Source organism: Balearica regulorum, chromosome 1, assembly GCF_011004875.1.
Source record: "Balearica regulorum gibbericeps isolate bBalReg1 chromosome 1, bBalReg1.pri, whole genome shotgun sequence".
NCBI classification, from domain to species: Eukaryota; Metazoa; Chordata; class Aves; order Gruiformes; family Gruidae; genus Balearica; species Balearica regulorum.
Window position 1 is genome coordinate 186863861 of NC_046184.1, and position 15288 is coordinate 186879148.

Consider the following 15288-nt stretch of genomic DNA (forward strand, 5'->3'; position numbering starts at 1 on the left):
GTTGATGCAAACGTTTGGTGATTGCCTTTGAGAGTCTTATGCTACTGCACTCCTCCTTGCACAGCACCTGTTTTTATACAGGATTGCAGGGTCAGAACAATTCAGGTGGGAAAGGACCTTTGAGCATCGCGTTGTCCAACCACTGCTCAAAGAACAGTCAACTGCAAGGTAGGTCAGCTTGCTCAAGGTCCCATCAAGTTTTTAAAATCTTCAAGGACTCAGATGGCAGAGCCCTTCTGGGCAGCCTGGGTCAGTGTCTCACCACTGCCATGAGAAGGATTTTTTTCCCTCATATCTAGTCAAAATATCCCTTATTTTGGCTTATGTCTCGTCCTTGTCCTTCCAATGTGCATCTGTGGGAAGAATCTGGCTCTGTTTTCTCTATACAGTCCCAGGAGTTAATTGTAGACAGCAATTCCCTTCTCTTCTCCAGCCTGAGCAAGTGCAGCCCTCAGCCTCTCCTCCTCCATCCTGTGCTCCAGCCTCCTGACCCACTCGGTGCCCCTCACTGGGCTCGCTCCTCTGTGTCAGTGCCTTTCTTGTGGTAGGCAACCCCAGACGGGACTCGGTACTCTGGATGTGTTCTCACAAGTTACACTCCTGCTGCTTAGTCCCGCTAGCACAGCCCAGGTTGTGAGGTTGTGTGAGGTTGGCCTTTGGCACAAGGGTACATTGCTGGCTCACGTTCAGCTTGTCCACCAGGACCCCTTTGTCTCTCTGTCTTGCCTAGCAATGATGACAGCACCCATGGTTTATTCGCTTGCTTTGCCAGAAATTCTCTGTTGTCAACTAATCCAAAAAGTTATTCATGACTTTTTTCTTGATGAGAAGTTCCTTCTAGCAGACAAAAGTTGAAAGCTCTCACCCTGCAGTTATGTTGCCAGACTTTTTTTTTTTTTTTTTTTTTTGTGAATCTGAAATCTTAAAGCTTGCTTTTGGTGAGTGGAAAGAAGACTGTCTTGCCTTAACCTGTATAAAATAGTAGTGAATATAACACTTGGTGTTACTGTGCCCAAACTTTCTGGATTTATCTTAAGGAGACAATTATCCTGCTCGTGTTTTCCTTTGCATAAGTCAAAGGAACTAGAGACTATCAATGGGGTTCATTTCATCTAACCTCAGCTGGACAAAAATGACATATCCATCCCAAGCTAATCTTCTGGCTTCCTTGATTGTCAGTGGCAAGAAAGACAGTCTTCCTTTGTGGACAATTCATGTCACTGATCCTAGACTCCAAAAGATGTTGCACTAAAGAGATGTCCTCAGGTCTCAGGTGGTACAAGTAGGGAACTCACAGTACTGCCCCACCAGCAAAGCCTGGCCCCAGTGGTCTGTAACGTGCTTTTTCATACCAGCAGCGTCCAACCAGCAGAAATAGCACATCCCTGCGTGCAGGCAAGTATCCTCATCCCAGCAAACGTTGCAATGCAGCAGTGAGACATCCAGGCTCACTTCCATATTAAAGAGGAAGATGACTTCAATCTGCCCTGTGCTCTTCAAAAGAGATGGATATTTGCTGGATTCTAGCGGGTTTTTCATACAGTCTTTTTCTCAATCAAGTTTGATAATTTTTAGAATAAGTATGTCTGAATAAGGATCTGATCCTGCAAAACACACACTTTTTTGAATCTGTGCATATGCTTGACACTGAACCCCTGAGTGGTCTTGCTGAGTTCAGGCACTACTGTGATCACCCCGCTTGCCGTCATCCTGCCGTTTCCATTTCAGCCTCTCGTTCTGCAAAGCCTGAAGGTGACCTTAACCGTCCCCTTACCCCAGCTGCCCTATGTAATCCTTGTGTGGTGGTTATTTACTCCATTTTCACACTTATTACTTTGCTTATTTTCCACATGGCAGTCCCTGAGAGTGGAAGAACATTTTCATCCTCTGCTGATGTGGTTTTCTGCTCCACAGCATCTGCCTCCTTGCTCATCTATAGTGTTTGTTTTCTGCACTAGGGGATGTTGCCAATTTCATCTTTTTCTGTCTCATTTATGCTCCATTTCTATATTTCTCTTTCCATTTCAGCTGGCACTTGACGTGAGAAAGTGTGTGATCTTGTGTTTAAGATATTCACGAGGACCTGTGTCTCTTCTCTGCCACGCATTTCCCAGGTGTTAATGGGCAATTCGCCAGCCACTCTGGAGCTTAATATTTCCATGTGTAAAATACTGGTAACATCACTAAAGCTGTGCAGATGATTTATTTCTCACTGGGGAGGCCAATCTGGAAGGAAAAGGGGGTTCAGTTTGGATCGGCTCAGAATGAAATTGCTCTAGAAAAAAATACCAGAACTGAAAGCACTGCATCTGGTGTGGGAATAACAACTGGTTAATTCCTTTCCAAAGTTGTTTCAAACATTACTACCTTTTAAAAAAGTACACCAAAACAGACACACAAAGTACTCAGAGGTCTCTGCTGTTCTCCCCCAATGATGCTTTCATGTTGCTGCTGAGACTAAAGGGGAGAGCTAAAGATAAATCCATTAACGTTATATAACATGCTCAGAAATGCCTCCAAATAAATAAAAGTGCTTCAAATTATACACTGCGTATGTGTCAGGCAATTTATCAGCACTGCCAGGACGCTATTCCATCTGTGGAGGAGAACGCTGTGGGAGAGCCGAGCAGGAGTATTGCGGGTAGCTATTAGCAGCAGGTCACCCAGAGCAATCTTCAGGAGATCTCCATGCACAACTGAAATTTTGCCATTCAGCACAGCCCTCAATAATCCCTAGGGGTAAGAGCTTCCTGAGATGTTGTGAAAACCAGCTGAGGCCACTTCCCTGCCCAGCTGCTTGCTCCTGCAGCGTGGAAGCTGAAGGGACATGTGTCTACTTTGACAGTGCACACACCAGACCATCAGCTCAAATCCCTGCTAAAAGTGGATTAGTATTGCCAGACTGAAGCAGAGGGAAGATATCATTCTTTTTCCAGCACTGGTGAAGGGATCATGATCATGGCTTACTGCACTGGATGGACAACAGGAGGCCGTAGCACCTCCAGCAGGACCTGCCTGCTCGAGCCCTGATCCAGTGCACAATGGCATTAGGTTTTGCAGGCATGTAAGGCACTTGGCTTCCTTGCCAGGTGCATCCATGAGTGATGACAGCAAAGTTTCACTGCTTTTTGTAGCTCTCCTCATCTTGCTGGCGATCATTTTAAAGTGGGACTTCATCTGTCAATAGGGAAATTGGTGGCACCAAACAAGCTGAGGATTGAATGACTCTGATTTCTTCTGAAAGAGCTTAGAGGAAAATAAGAGATCCAAAGTTGCAGTGAAGTTAGCAATGCTTTCCTTTTAGCAGGAGTGAAAAAAAGCCCAAAATTAGGTTATTGAACAACAGATGAGGAGAATCTTTTGCTTTAATGCTTTAGTATAGCAGGGAATGGGCAGGATGAGAAGCAACAATAGCGCAGAAGAAAAGGTACTTAACAAAAAGAGACAAGCTATGGAAAGAAAGAAAATAACGCAGTCTGATAAGGTGCTTAATGTCTCAACATCCGTGCTTTTAATTTCCAAATACAGCACATGCATACAGAGGTGGGCAGGGAAGTTCCTGCCATGTTCAGCCAGATCCAAGTGGAGACTTCATGCCCAGGCTCTGCCCAGCTCCATCAGAAGCTGGACCAAGATCAGCTGCACACAGTGGCTCAGCTCTGCTTGTCTCTGTTGCAAAAATCACACCAAAGCAGGCCCAGCATATTACCTAAATCTTGTTCAGCTCTCCAAAGGAATTATCTCCTCTTTAGTGGCTTGTGTGCCTCCTGGCACCCACCTCCAGCAGATCCAAGGAGAACCATGGCTCTGCACCACGCTGTGCCATGCCTTGCCATGTCTGCCAGTGGCAATGCCACCGAGAGGTGCTGAGGGCAGCCCTTCATGGTCATGGCCCCCATGGTCATTGCTCTCACCACGCCAGGAGAGCAGCAGTCCTCACCACCCCAGCCTTGTGCAGCCAGAAGAGCATGGCTGTGTCCTCCCATGCTCCTCACTCACAGGACAAGGATTATGGGCTTTCTATGGTGTAGGACACATCAAAGCCCCGGGGAGGGCACAGTCACAGCAGCTCCTTTCCCTCGCTTTATTGGAGCTCTTGGGATCTGCTGTGCTTCCTTTAAACTTGATTTCTTGGATTACTTAAGAATCTCAGAGTTCTTATTGTAGGAATGTCCAGGGGTGACTCACATCTGCTGGGAAGCAGACTGAGACCTCACCACTCATTTCATGTAATCAAGGCTTATATTAACACATGTCTCTTTCCTCTGCACCCATGTGTTAGCCACAGCAATTGCTTTGGGGCAATATTTCTCCTGAGGGAGGTATCTGGACTGTTATGTCTAATCCAAAGGGCTGCACTGAGAAATTCTCGATATATGAGCCATATCATAGTAGGTGGATTACAAAGCGATATGTGGCAGTGTCTGATGGCTACTCCTCACCCTGCTGTCAAACACCTTGTTGAGGGGAGAAGCATGTCTCTAATATTAAAATAACAGCACCATCTTCCATTGATAACATCTGACTTGAAATGTCCTGCAACCAGGTTGGGTTTATTATTGAAATTCACCTTCAAAATCAAACATGGGTAGGAAAGGACTCAACACTTACCCACTTTATCTCATCTCTGGAGCTGTAGCATGACAGGCAGGGCCAGTTAACAGCGGTAATTAATTTTCTGCAGCGGGTTTGGGATGGGAGGTGGGGAGAAGGAAGCCGGAGCATATTAACACAGAAACTTCTGAGGTGATGGCTCTTCCCCTCCCTCTCCCTCGGCTGAAGAGACGCCGTGATTGTTATTCTGGGAAATCATGCTGAAGCTCAGAGCTGCCCTGCTTTGCAGCGTGCTTGAAGCAAAGCCCGTGCCGTCTCGTGACATGGTCCCATGGGTTGTGCAGGTACGTGGGTCTGTGGGCTCAAGGTTAATGGGTTATGGGAGAGCGGAGCTCCTGGGACCAAGCAGCAGCATCTGCAGATGGAGAGCCCCCAGGGAGAGCTGCCGGAGCGTGCTCTGCCTCCCCTCTGCGGAGCACCGTTACGGTCACATCTGCAGGTGGCTGTGGACGCTCGGACAGAGGAACCCAGGGTGCTCACGGTCTACTTGGTTTCCAGTTTTGGCCACTGAAATCCCTTCAAACAGAGGCAGAGCTGAAGGAGGGGTGGCAAAACAGTGCTGCTTGCTGCTGTCCACATCCCTACAAAAGGATTTGAACGACTGAGATGCCCCGTACTCACGCAGCCCTGGTCCATAGCTGGCAGGGGACCCAGGCGCCTTGCCAGGAGCCCGGGCTTGCCAGCAGCAGGGGGTTTGCAACCCCTCTCACCATGGCTGTCATGATCCTGCTGGGATCCACTGGGGCCAAATACCATTTGGGTTCCCCAAATCACAGCCCTGCATGGGAGATTTGAGGGTGTCTGGGCCGAGAAGGTGGCAGAGGTTGTCTGTGGGTTGCCAGCAGCAGGTTTCAGTCTCTCTCCTCCCTTACACCAAATAAATATTAAATCTCATGGGGGTATAATGCACTGTAGCACTTAAATCCTGCTGGGGATAAAGTGGATTACAATGCTATTTGGCTGGCCACTGCACGCAGAGCCAAACTGTTATAACAGGATTCAAATCCTTCCCTAACTCAGAGCAGATTTGCTTGTTGCTTTAAGAAATAGCTATGAGACAGCTTGGCCCCATAAACCGTGCTACAACCCTTTTTGAATGTAAGACTGTAACTATTTCTGTCCTCCTTTAAATATGCATCTTTTTGTAATTCAATAAGTTCCTTGAAGTCCTACAGAGATAGAGACGGGTGGTTTTTACAAGAACATTGTAAACACACTTTTTTACTCTTTACAAGAACAATTTTCATACTCTCCAAAGAGTTAAAGTTGCCTGTAAAAATCTAGTAACTCCTTGAATGAAGACCTGTTTTACCCAGCTGTACACAGCACCTTGGAAGGCATCAGTGCCCGGCTGGGCTGTGATTGCACTGCAATCCCCTGCTGCGTATGTCTGTTTTTTGGGGCAGGGACCGATGCCAGCTAAGGAGCGAGGACACACCACCCACCTTCATGTTCTCCCCAGGGTGCAATTAGCAGTGTTGGGGACAATTGCTATTAACAGGGGGGAAATGCAGAGGAATTCACTGAGCCTCATCTCCACAGGGACCAGAAAACGCTGCTCTTTTCTTCCACGCACATGGAGAACCTTAAAACTTTCCCTGCACACTGGGGCCTGCAGCCAGCAGCATAAGTGGTGCTCCTCTAATCAATATGGCCTTGGAAGGACCAGCCACTTGGCTGGGGAGCTCCGCTGCCTGGCTGTGCATCTCCAAGGGCAGACGTCAGGGCGACCATATGCTTGAAGGAAGACAGGTTACAAGGTAATGCATATAATACAATCGAGAATGAAGGTGACCTATAGAAGGGCGGTAAATATGTGGTTTTCTCTGCTTGGCAAGTGAATTTTGATCCCAGCATAGCACTGCGTCATAAGGTGCCGCTACCATGCCTGGGAAAGCTCGTGAGAGGACAAAGAGCAGAAAACAGCAAGGAGGACAAAGAGCCTCCAAAACAGCCCCCCCCCCCCCCCATTCTTACCCCTGCCAAACAGGCGAAACAGAGTGGGACAGTTGCAAAATTGTCTTTCCTTGTTTAGAGTCAGCTGTGTCAGCCTGTCGTGCACAGGGAAAATAGCAGCAGATCAATAGAGGTGTCTGCCCTGACACTCTTACCGTCTTCTCCTTTAAGATACACTGAATCGCTCATCAGCCTTCCCAGTTAATGAGCCTTTCAGTGGGAAGAAAGACACGGGTTTCTTTCTAAGCATGTGCTTCTCTGCCAACCTCCGGACCTCTCATAAAGGAAGAGGTAAGCGATGGCCTCTGGTCATGGCCAGAGGTCCAGACTGTGACTGCAGTGACAGTGTGCTGACATAACTTTACTGGAGGCCCCCCTTGATCTAGCTACGGGTCTGTGACAGCAGAAGCTGGTGCAACCTTTCCCTGGAGGGTACCAGGGCTCATATGCCCTCTGCTGCTCACCGAGTGCTTTACATGATGCCAAATCTCTGACACACATACGTGATCACCAACCATGGGTCCTCGGGGTGGGCTGGATCCCACCACCATCCCTGAGCACTCCCCTGGATGGAAGGAGCAAGAATAGAGGTCCTGCTGCAATTTGACTTTAATGGAGTTATGCGCGTTGGCACTGATTGAGGACCTGACCTATGTGAGGGATGTCAACGTGCATAATCACACCAGAATATGATGCCTGTCATTTGTCATTTGCACCAATCAGCCAGGAGCTCCCTCGCCCGGGTGCTGTGGAGATATGGAATAAAATAATCCCTTTGCAAAAAGCTTACAATTTTGGAGTAAGCACAAACATTTAAGCCTTGAAGGGAAAGGAGAGAAATGACATTGCTCCTAGCCCTTGTTTCCTAGCAGGCTTGTATTCATCGACCGCGAACCTTAATACAGTTTTCACTCCACTTGTCAATTGTTAAGATAGATTTGGGGGCTGTCAACAAAATGTTACAGTTGAAGTGACCCAGCTAGAAATAATAGACTATGAAAGATCACAGTAGTCATAATACTGTAAACCACCACAGAGGAATATGTTCGGCCCTTTCATTTTTAATGGTCCCTCAGGTGTCATTTGGCATACAGGACAGTTTGGGGGGGGGATTTTCCTGTCCCACCTTCAGCAGTCTCTGTGCCAGGTTGCTGGAGAGAGCAACTACAGCCTCCCCGTGCATCTCTGGGGGAGAATCGGGCACCCTGAGAAGCAAGTTCGTCTGGCTTGTCTCTGACACCAGTTTTTGGACAAAGTGCCTTGCTGGCTGGAGGCGACCACCTCTTGACCACCAGGCCAGAGCAGGTGGGGCGAGGTGTCTCTCTTGGAGACAGCTACATTGGCCCACAGGCTCCTAACGCCTGCGGGTGGGCACGGGTAGTGCTGTGCTGGGCACAGCGGGGTCCGATCCACTTACTTCTTCTGGGTACTGCCACAAAGTGGTGCATTCCTTACAGAGCTGGTGGGAAACCAAACTGACCACCGTGAGAGCAGATCAGAGTTAAAGCCCACCGTATTTACCCAGCTGGATGTGAGCTGGGTAACTCAGGAACATCTTCAAAGCATATTTCACTTTACGGTCAGAGGGGTTTTTTTCAGAGTAGAGAAGTTTATTGCCAGCTTGTCCATCTGCCTGGTGTCTCAACATGCCCGTGTGGGAAAACACGTGCCATTGGGTTCCCACTACGACCCTATCACAGAAGCAATTCCCACCCAGGTGAAGGTGATTCTCACTGGGGCTTTATTGACACATCGGCTCCCATTTGTTTCCAAGAGAGTTTTGCATCCAGCACCTACTCTCAAGAGCTGCCAAGACAGTAACTAGATTGCTTGTCTCTCTGCCAGGCTTTGGGTCTGACCAGTGAAGACTTTGGCCGTGAGGGATTTTAATAAACTGAAATACCCTTGTGTTTAACAGAGAGGAACAGAAACATCAACTTTTTTTGGTATGCTCAAAGGTAAAATGCTGCACCTCCTACAAGAGCAAACCTGTGACTCGAGAGGACCTGAACTGCTAAATTCAGGTCTAGTCCTAGATAACAGTGGAGCAGTCAGTGGACACCTCTCTGTGCTCACGGGACCTCATCAGAGGGTGCCACTGGCATTGAAACTGTGTTGTGACCTTCAATAACCTTTTTCCTGCTCTTTTTTTTTTTTTTTTTTTAAAAATTAAAATTAGAGATGAAAGTGGCAGGAGACAGTCACATAAAAGGGGTCAGGCACAGAAGCATTCATTTACAAAATCTCCCCAAGTACTTAGGAACATGGCTATATCTTCTATCCGTTCTGACGGCCAGATCCTTTCAGATAACAACAGGGCTGCGTGTTTCTTAAACAGGTTGTGTCGGCAGCCGAGCGTGATGCCAGGAGAGGCGAGCCCGTACCCTAGCAATCCGTGCTCGGGAGTGCCTGCCCCAGCCAGGAGTGCTTTCTGGGTTGAGCATAGCCGTGCGGGGAAATCCTCCTGGAGCTGGTGCCCTGCTAGAAACAACCTCCCCCTGCCTGAGCACAGCCTGACACTGGAATTATAACTCCAGGAAATCTGCCTTTTTTGAGGGGATGTTGCTCTGAAGAAGGATTTACCCCAACAATGGACCTCCCGGGGACCTGCAGCTCAGGAAAGATGTTCCCCACAACCCCTCCGAGTTCCTCGCAGGGACCCCAGCAGAGCTAAAGATAAGTTGTCCTGAATTAAATTCATTTCCAAGCTTGCATTGGGCTAGCAGAGCGGCATCACAAGTCAGGTCCGCAAGGACTTCCCACAAAACAGGAATCACGTTGTTAAAGTTGGTCATTCACCACTGTGATAAAGTAATTAAAGCCTCCCAGTCACTTTCTCCCCCTGCTGCTCCTTCTCTACATATAAACATCAGGGCTCTGGCATAGACGGAGCTGTTGACACTTTGTCAGTGAAAATCCAGAACTGTTCAAGTAAGAGAAATGTTTTATGGGGACTATAAATAGTTTTGCATTAAGGCAAATGTATTCTTCTGCCTAAAATAGATTCACCTTGCAAATGGCTTAAGGACGGTTTCAGTGCCAGAGGAATGCCTTCAGACTCCCCTCAGGAGACAGAAACAGCCTTTTTCGCCTGAAAAAGCAAACAAGACCAGCAGCCAGAGACCCCTCTGCTGCCACCCCCCCTCTCCCTGCCTCCCACTGCCTGGCAGCATCCCGCTGTGCTTCGATGTCAGCCTGGGAGACCACTCAGCATCCTTCCACCAAAAAGGGATGTTAATTCATCCAACTAACTTTTCCAGTCATTTTTTCCAGACATTTGCAACATGCGTGCTCATTATACGGGTGAAAGGGATGAGGAAACTTTGGGGAGGGGGAGCAGCGACTTCCCACGATCGCTTGGAGCAGCGGGTTGCTTCTCCTTCGCTCCGAAAGGAATCGTGCAGCTAGACAATGCAAACACCCTCTCTGCCAGGGCTGCAATGTGTTAGCAGCACGCTCCCCTTGCTGCCAGAGTATCATTTCATTCCCTGCAGAGAAACGCTGATGGTGGTGTAGTGGGGAAGGCGAGAAGATGCCAGAAGAGAAAAAAAAAAATTTTTAACTCACCTTTAGGCTGTGCGTTGGGTTGACGACGCAGACAAGTTGCCCGGCAGCTGAGAAAACCCTCTTTGCCTTGTAGTGCTGAAACCGCAGGTGAATAAGATCTAACACAGCCCCAAAGCACTGGGTGAAGAAAAGCATCACAACTTTTGGCGTTGCTGCTGCTGCTGCTGCTGCTGCTGCTGCTGGCGGTGGGCAGGGGAAGCAGCGAGGGAGCCCCTGAGTCCTTGAGCCCGGGGAGGGAGTGCAGTCAGTGAGAGCTACGCTCCAGCACGGCTTAGCATGCCTTCATATTCATCATCAAAATAAGACGGGAAGAGGCTTGCAGCAGCGGGGCGGCCAATGGAAAGGACAGAAATGTTATCCTTGAGGTCCGGAGACAGCCAATAACGAATGCCTCCCCTCCAGAAACTCCCTGATGAATTGAGCCTGGTGGAGAATGTATTATTGAACATTACCATACATCAGCACATTGCATTTATCTTGTGATTACAGCCAGTCATACGTAAGGCTGTGGAGATATGCAGGCAAAACTGATTGCTTAACGTCTCCATTTATTAATTGCCTTAATTTAGCAAAAGAGCGCTTGGATAGCAAAGCTAAATGTAAGGGGTAGGGAAGAAGCTCACCAGTGAAACTGTTAGAAAGTAGCAAAAATAGATTAAGTAGACTATGTTTTACTGAGGGAGAAAAATCAAATATGCAAAGAGAGTTACAGTTCCTTGCAGGGGTTAAGCAGAAGTAGAGCTCACTATATAAATAGTTTCACGTCTGTGCGTTTGCAGGCTTTGATTTGGATTTTCACCACTCTGAAGTTTACTAAATTTTACATTCTGCTACTTCACAAGGGTGCCAGCACTCAAATAACATTTCCCCTCACCACTAAAAATAGGAGAGGTCAGGTATCAGGTCTGGCATAACTTGGAATAACTCCATTTAAAGTCAGCAATGTTTTCCTGATTTACGCTTGCCGGTGGATCAGGTCCGTTGGACACAAAACATGGTAATTACTGGATGCTGGAACTATGAGAACATAAAAAGGCACAGAGCATGCTTCTAAAAATAATGAAATACATGATGCATGAGAGCACACACACAGAGAAACTTGCACTGAGGGAAAAGTGGCTTCTAAATCAACAGAATAATTAAACATGCAGAAGGCTTTTGCTTGTCATTCATCTGCATATCGGTGGGCAGGAAATTACTAATTAGCCATTAGATTGTCCTAGGCATTAAAAAGGAATTAGGGAAGTGCAAGGAAAATAACATGCTTTTGCGTATTATTACCAGTGCGTATCTCTGTTGGTGGGCAGGGATCCTTTTCGAGCCATTGAGCCTCATTAAACTTGAGTCCCCATAACCGGGTTTTCCGGGAGGTGACTGCGCCGAAGCAGCCGAGGGAATCAGAAAGCACATTCATTTCATGGGACAATCCTGTGTGATATGTTGCTCTGCTTGTTAATAAATCAAAGAAGGTTAATTTAATTAGCTCTCTGCCAGAACTTCCTATCAGGGTGCTATTTAGGCTAAGTACTCAGATGGCTTATTTAGCCTTGGTAATCCTTTTTCCCTTCAAAGCAGAACAGATAAAAGTAGCTTTGCTTTTTTTTTTTTTTTTTTTGGCTTCTTTTTAAATGTGAGCCCCACGTTGGGGGTGGGGCTGCTGCTCCGGACAGAGCAGCCCCCGTATGACACGGGCTTCAGCCCGGGACTGGATTGTCACAGCAGCCTCCTCCTAAATCAATACTGCAATACCAGCTCTGCCAGACTGCAGAGAGCCTCTGTGTAAAAAAAAAAAAAAAAAGGCCTGAGTAGATAAATAAGTGGGAAATTGTGAATGCTGGAACAGCTGATGACACCTCCCCCAAAAAACCCCCAACATTACAGACAGGAGGAATATGTATTTCTCAGTTCTTAACATTTGCTTGTAAATGAGAACAGGAGATAATTTTTGCAGTGCTGAGAGACACTTTGAGAATATTTTCAGACAGACTTGAGGACAAGTGAGTGAATTGATTTGCTTACATGTATTCTTTTCTCCGTTCCCAAAGTAACTGTGAGCATCCAGCTATTTATTATTTATATCTTTCTGATTTGTAGTTGGTAGCTGCACAAACACTTTATACCAGCAAATTTCAGCCCGCAAGTTATCAGTGCAAGTATTCTGTCATCAAAGCTTTAAACGAGAAAAAGGTCCTTGCTATTTACACTGGTTATCACCACCTAAATCCCATGGGATTATTTCTGTTTGACTGATTGACTCAACTGAGTGTTTAGGCTTGGGGCTACGACCACATCTGTAGGCAGCAGAGACAGCACTCCTCATTGCTGCTGTGCAGCCAGCCTCGGGGCTCCGGCAGTGCCGTGGTCCAACCCCCCTAAGACCCAGGGGCCTTCTTGGGGGGGCACGAGAGGTGTCCCTGATCCCACAGGCAAGCAGAGACATCTTCAACCTAAATATACATCCTGGCCATTGGGCTGGTATGCAAAAAGGGTTGTCGTTCTTGCAAAGAAAAGACCTTTAATATGCAGGTGTGGATCCAGGTCTTTCTTCTGCTTTTGCACACAGGGGCTCTTGACCAGCGTAACTATTAATTTGAGCTCGTGATGGTCTCATCCAGGCTTGGAGATGCAAGGTCTGCTGCCCTACCTGGCCTCAAACCATGGAGCAGGTCCTTGATGGTGTTGTTGGGCTGTATGGATGCAGCCAGAGAGAGGAGGAAGAAGTCCACATACAAGGGGCACTTGATGAATCCCATTTAACTGCTGGTTGAAAATTTCTGGCGACTGTAGCTGTTATTTCCAAGATAGTTAATTCTGTAACATGCAAGCGTGACATGGCAAAAGGCCATAGGCTAAATCTTCATTAGGATCCAGATTTTGCCAAATTAGCAGCTCTAGTGGCGTCACTGTAATATGCATGGGATTATAATGATCTAACAGTTCAGATGCTGGTGTGGCTGCACCAGGTTAGCATGATAATAGGATAAGATAGACATAAAAACTAGCCACAGCAGTGCTAGCTTTCCAGTTTGCCCACTTTGCTTTCAGTCCGAGCTGTGGAGGTGAAAGGGAAACGCTTGTGGGGAACTGCAGGTGTCCAGGCATCATGCAACTTGGCAGGATGACAGTCTGGGAGATGCATCGCTCAGTCCAAACCCAACGTTAAATCATAGGGCTTGGGTTTCAATCAGATTTCTTTATCTTTCTGACTGGGCACTTTTTGGGGTGACCTTACATACTGCTCTCTCTCCTTTCCTGCCCCACCAGACACCACAGTGAATCCAAGTCCCTTCTCATCCCTACTTGTACAAACCTGGGTGAGCATCTCTTGCTGACGTCCACGGGATGACTCCAAGCAGATGGCACCAAGCTGTTACCGACAGCTGTGGGGGAAACCTAACCCGCCTGGGACAACACTGGCACTAGTCTTTATCCCAAGGACGGGAGAGGCAGGTGCTGTTCAGGGCATCATTACTATCCATTCAGGCAGCTTACCAGCCTGCTTGTGTGGCCCCGTCGTTGGCTGCCAGTAAGGCTTCTGGCAGTGCTGGCTGATGCAGGACGTACTCTGTTTCCACTGCTTATACTTCCCTGTGTCCTGGGGCAGGGAAGGACCCCTTTTGCACCCTGAGCCCTGCTCTCAGGGGATGCTAGTTGGCCATTTGAACTGGTCCCTGCCACCTTCTAGCCAAGGTTTGAGTCCATTTTCTGCCTGGCTAGGGGCTGGAGGAGCAGGATGCATGACAACTAGGCACCTCTCCTGCGACTCTGCATCTGAGTGCATCAGCCCAGCTCCTTTTGTAGTCTTGGGAGGAACTGGGCGCACTGAGGATGCATTTCCCCTGACCTGGCTGGGACATCAGGCAGTTTTCTACATCCTTTGGATGCAAACAATGTATGAAGCTTCATCTGCTCTCCTGGGTCTCACGGCAGGTTTTGAGGAGAGGTGTTTGCACTGTTAGCTCTCATTTTCCTCTGTTTTCCACTAGACCTTTTAAGCAAGAACATCATAAGAAATATCTCACTAGCTCAGTGCAATGGTCCCTCCAGCCCAGCTCCCTGTCCCCAGCAGTGACTACAGGAGATGGCATTTCAAATTGGCTCATAGGCAGGAGCCACCACCTGCTGTCCATTCTCCTGGTATTCCCTCAGCACCTACAACTGTCGTATTGGGGCACTGGAGGGCACATCCCTAGGGGAGCAGAGTCAGCAATTTTTAAAACCGGGAGGAGAGTGGTAACCCTCCAGCCTGCCCCCTCTAAAGCGCATGTCACTTCATACCGACTGCTTTGTGCTTTGGTTGGAACCCATCCATTCCAAAAAGCCTGGCTTTGATGTTTCCTGTGAAGGAGACCAGTGGCACCTCCTGGTAAGTTCTTCCAAAGGTTATTTATTTTCATCACTAGCATTTTTTATCATATTTACAGTCTGAATTATTTTCCTGCATAAGCTTCTGCCTGCAGAAAGTCACTGTGCCTTCCCTTGCTGAGCTGTGGCAGCCTCTGCCATCACAGACCTTCTCCATGTGAAGACAGTTTTTGCCTAAAATCTCCTTCAGAAAATCCAATAGACAGTGTTTCCTTTGCGAAGCACCTTTCTTGCCCAAGATCAGGTCACTCTTGTGGCTTCTCTATGTATTTTCTCTACCTCCTCCTCCTCTCTTCTTGAGCCTGATCTGCTCCTCACTGCTGATGAGTGCAGAAGCAAAATTTGGCTCACAGCATCATGGTGCACTGGTGACAGGTGTGACAGATCCACTCCTTTGGGTCCCCATTCCCACACCTCTTCTTCGCTTGCAGGGCAGATTTCACACCACTTCAGCACAGACACGTGGGAGCTTGAACTGCCTGCGGGCAGGGAGGGGAACTGCAAACCTCGCTCGAAAAGGCATGGAGGTACTCCCTCCTCTCATCTTCTATGGTGCAAGAACATCAGAGAATCTTTTTTTGGCTTTAAAAAATGATCTTTTTTTTCAAAAGCAAAGTGCTGTCAAAAGTTGTTGGCTTTACCTAAGTAAGTACTTTATTTGTTGTGAATTATTTTGCCAAATATGTATTAAAAAATCCATTTTGACTCCATGTGGCTAAATAAGCAATAACTGCACTGGAATTGTATGGATGCTTTAAGCAGAAACTGATCTTAAATGCATCAAAA

At 47.6% G+C, this 15288-nt stretch overlaps 1 protein-coding gene across 1 annotated transcript in view; it reads right to left on the bottom strand.

Annotated features, from left to right (window-relative positions):
• The window catches only part of SIAH3 (siah E3 ubiquitin protein ligase family member 3), a 48318-nt gene extending 37615 nt beyond the window's left edge, over window positions 1–10703 (bottom strand). The window contains exon 1 of the mRNA XM_010304137.2: window positions 10138–10703. Coding sequence (XP_010302439.2) covers window positions 10138–10272 — 135 coding nt within the window. The 5' untranslated portion in view covers window positions 10273–10703. The remainder of the gene's footprint in view (window positions 1–10137) is intronic.
• Window positions 10704–15288: the final 4585 nt, after the last annotated feature.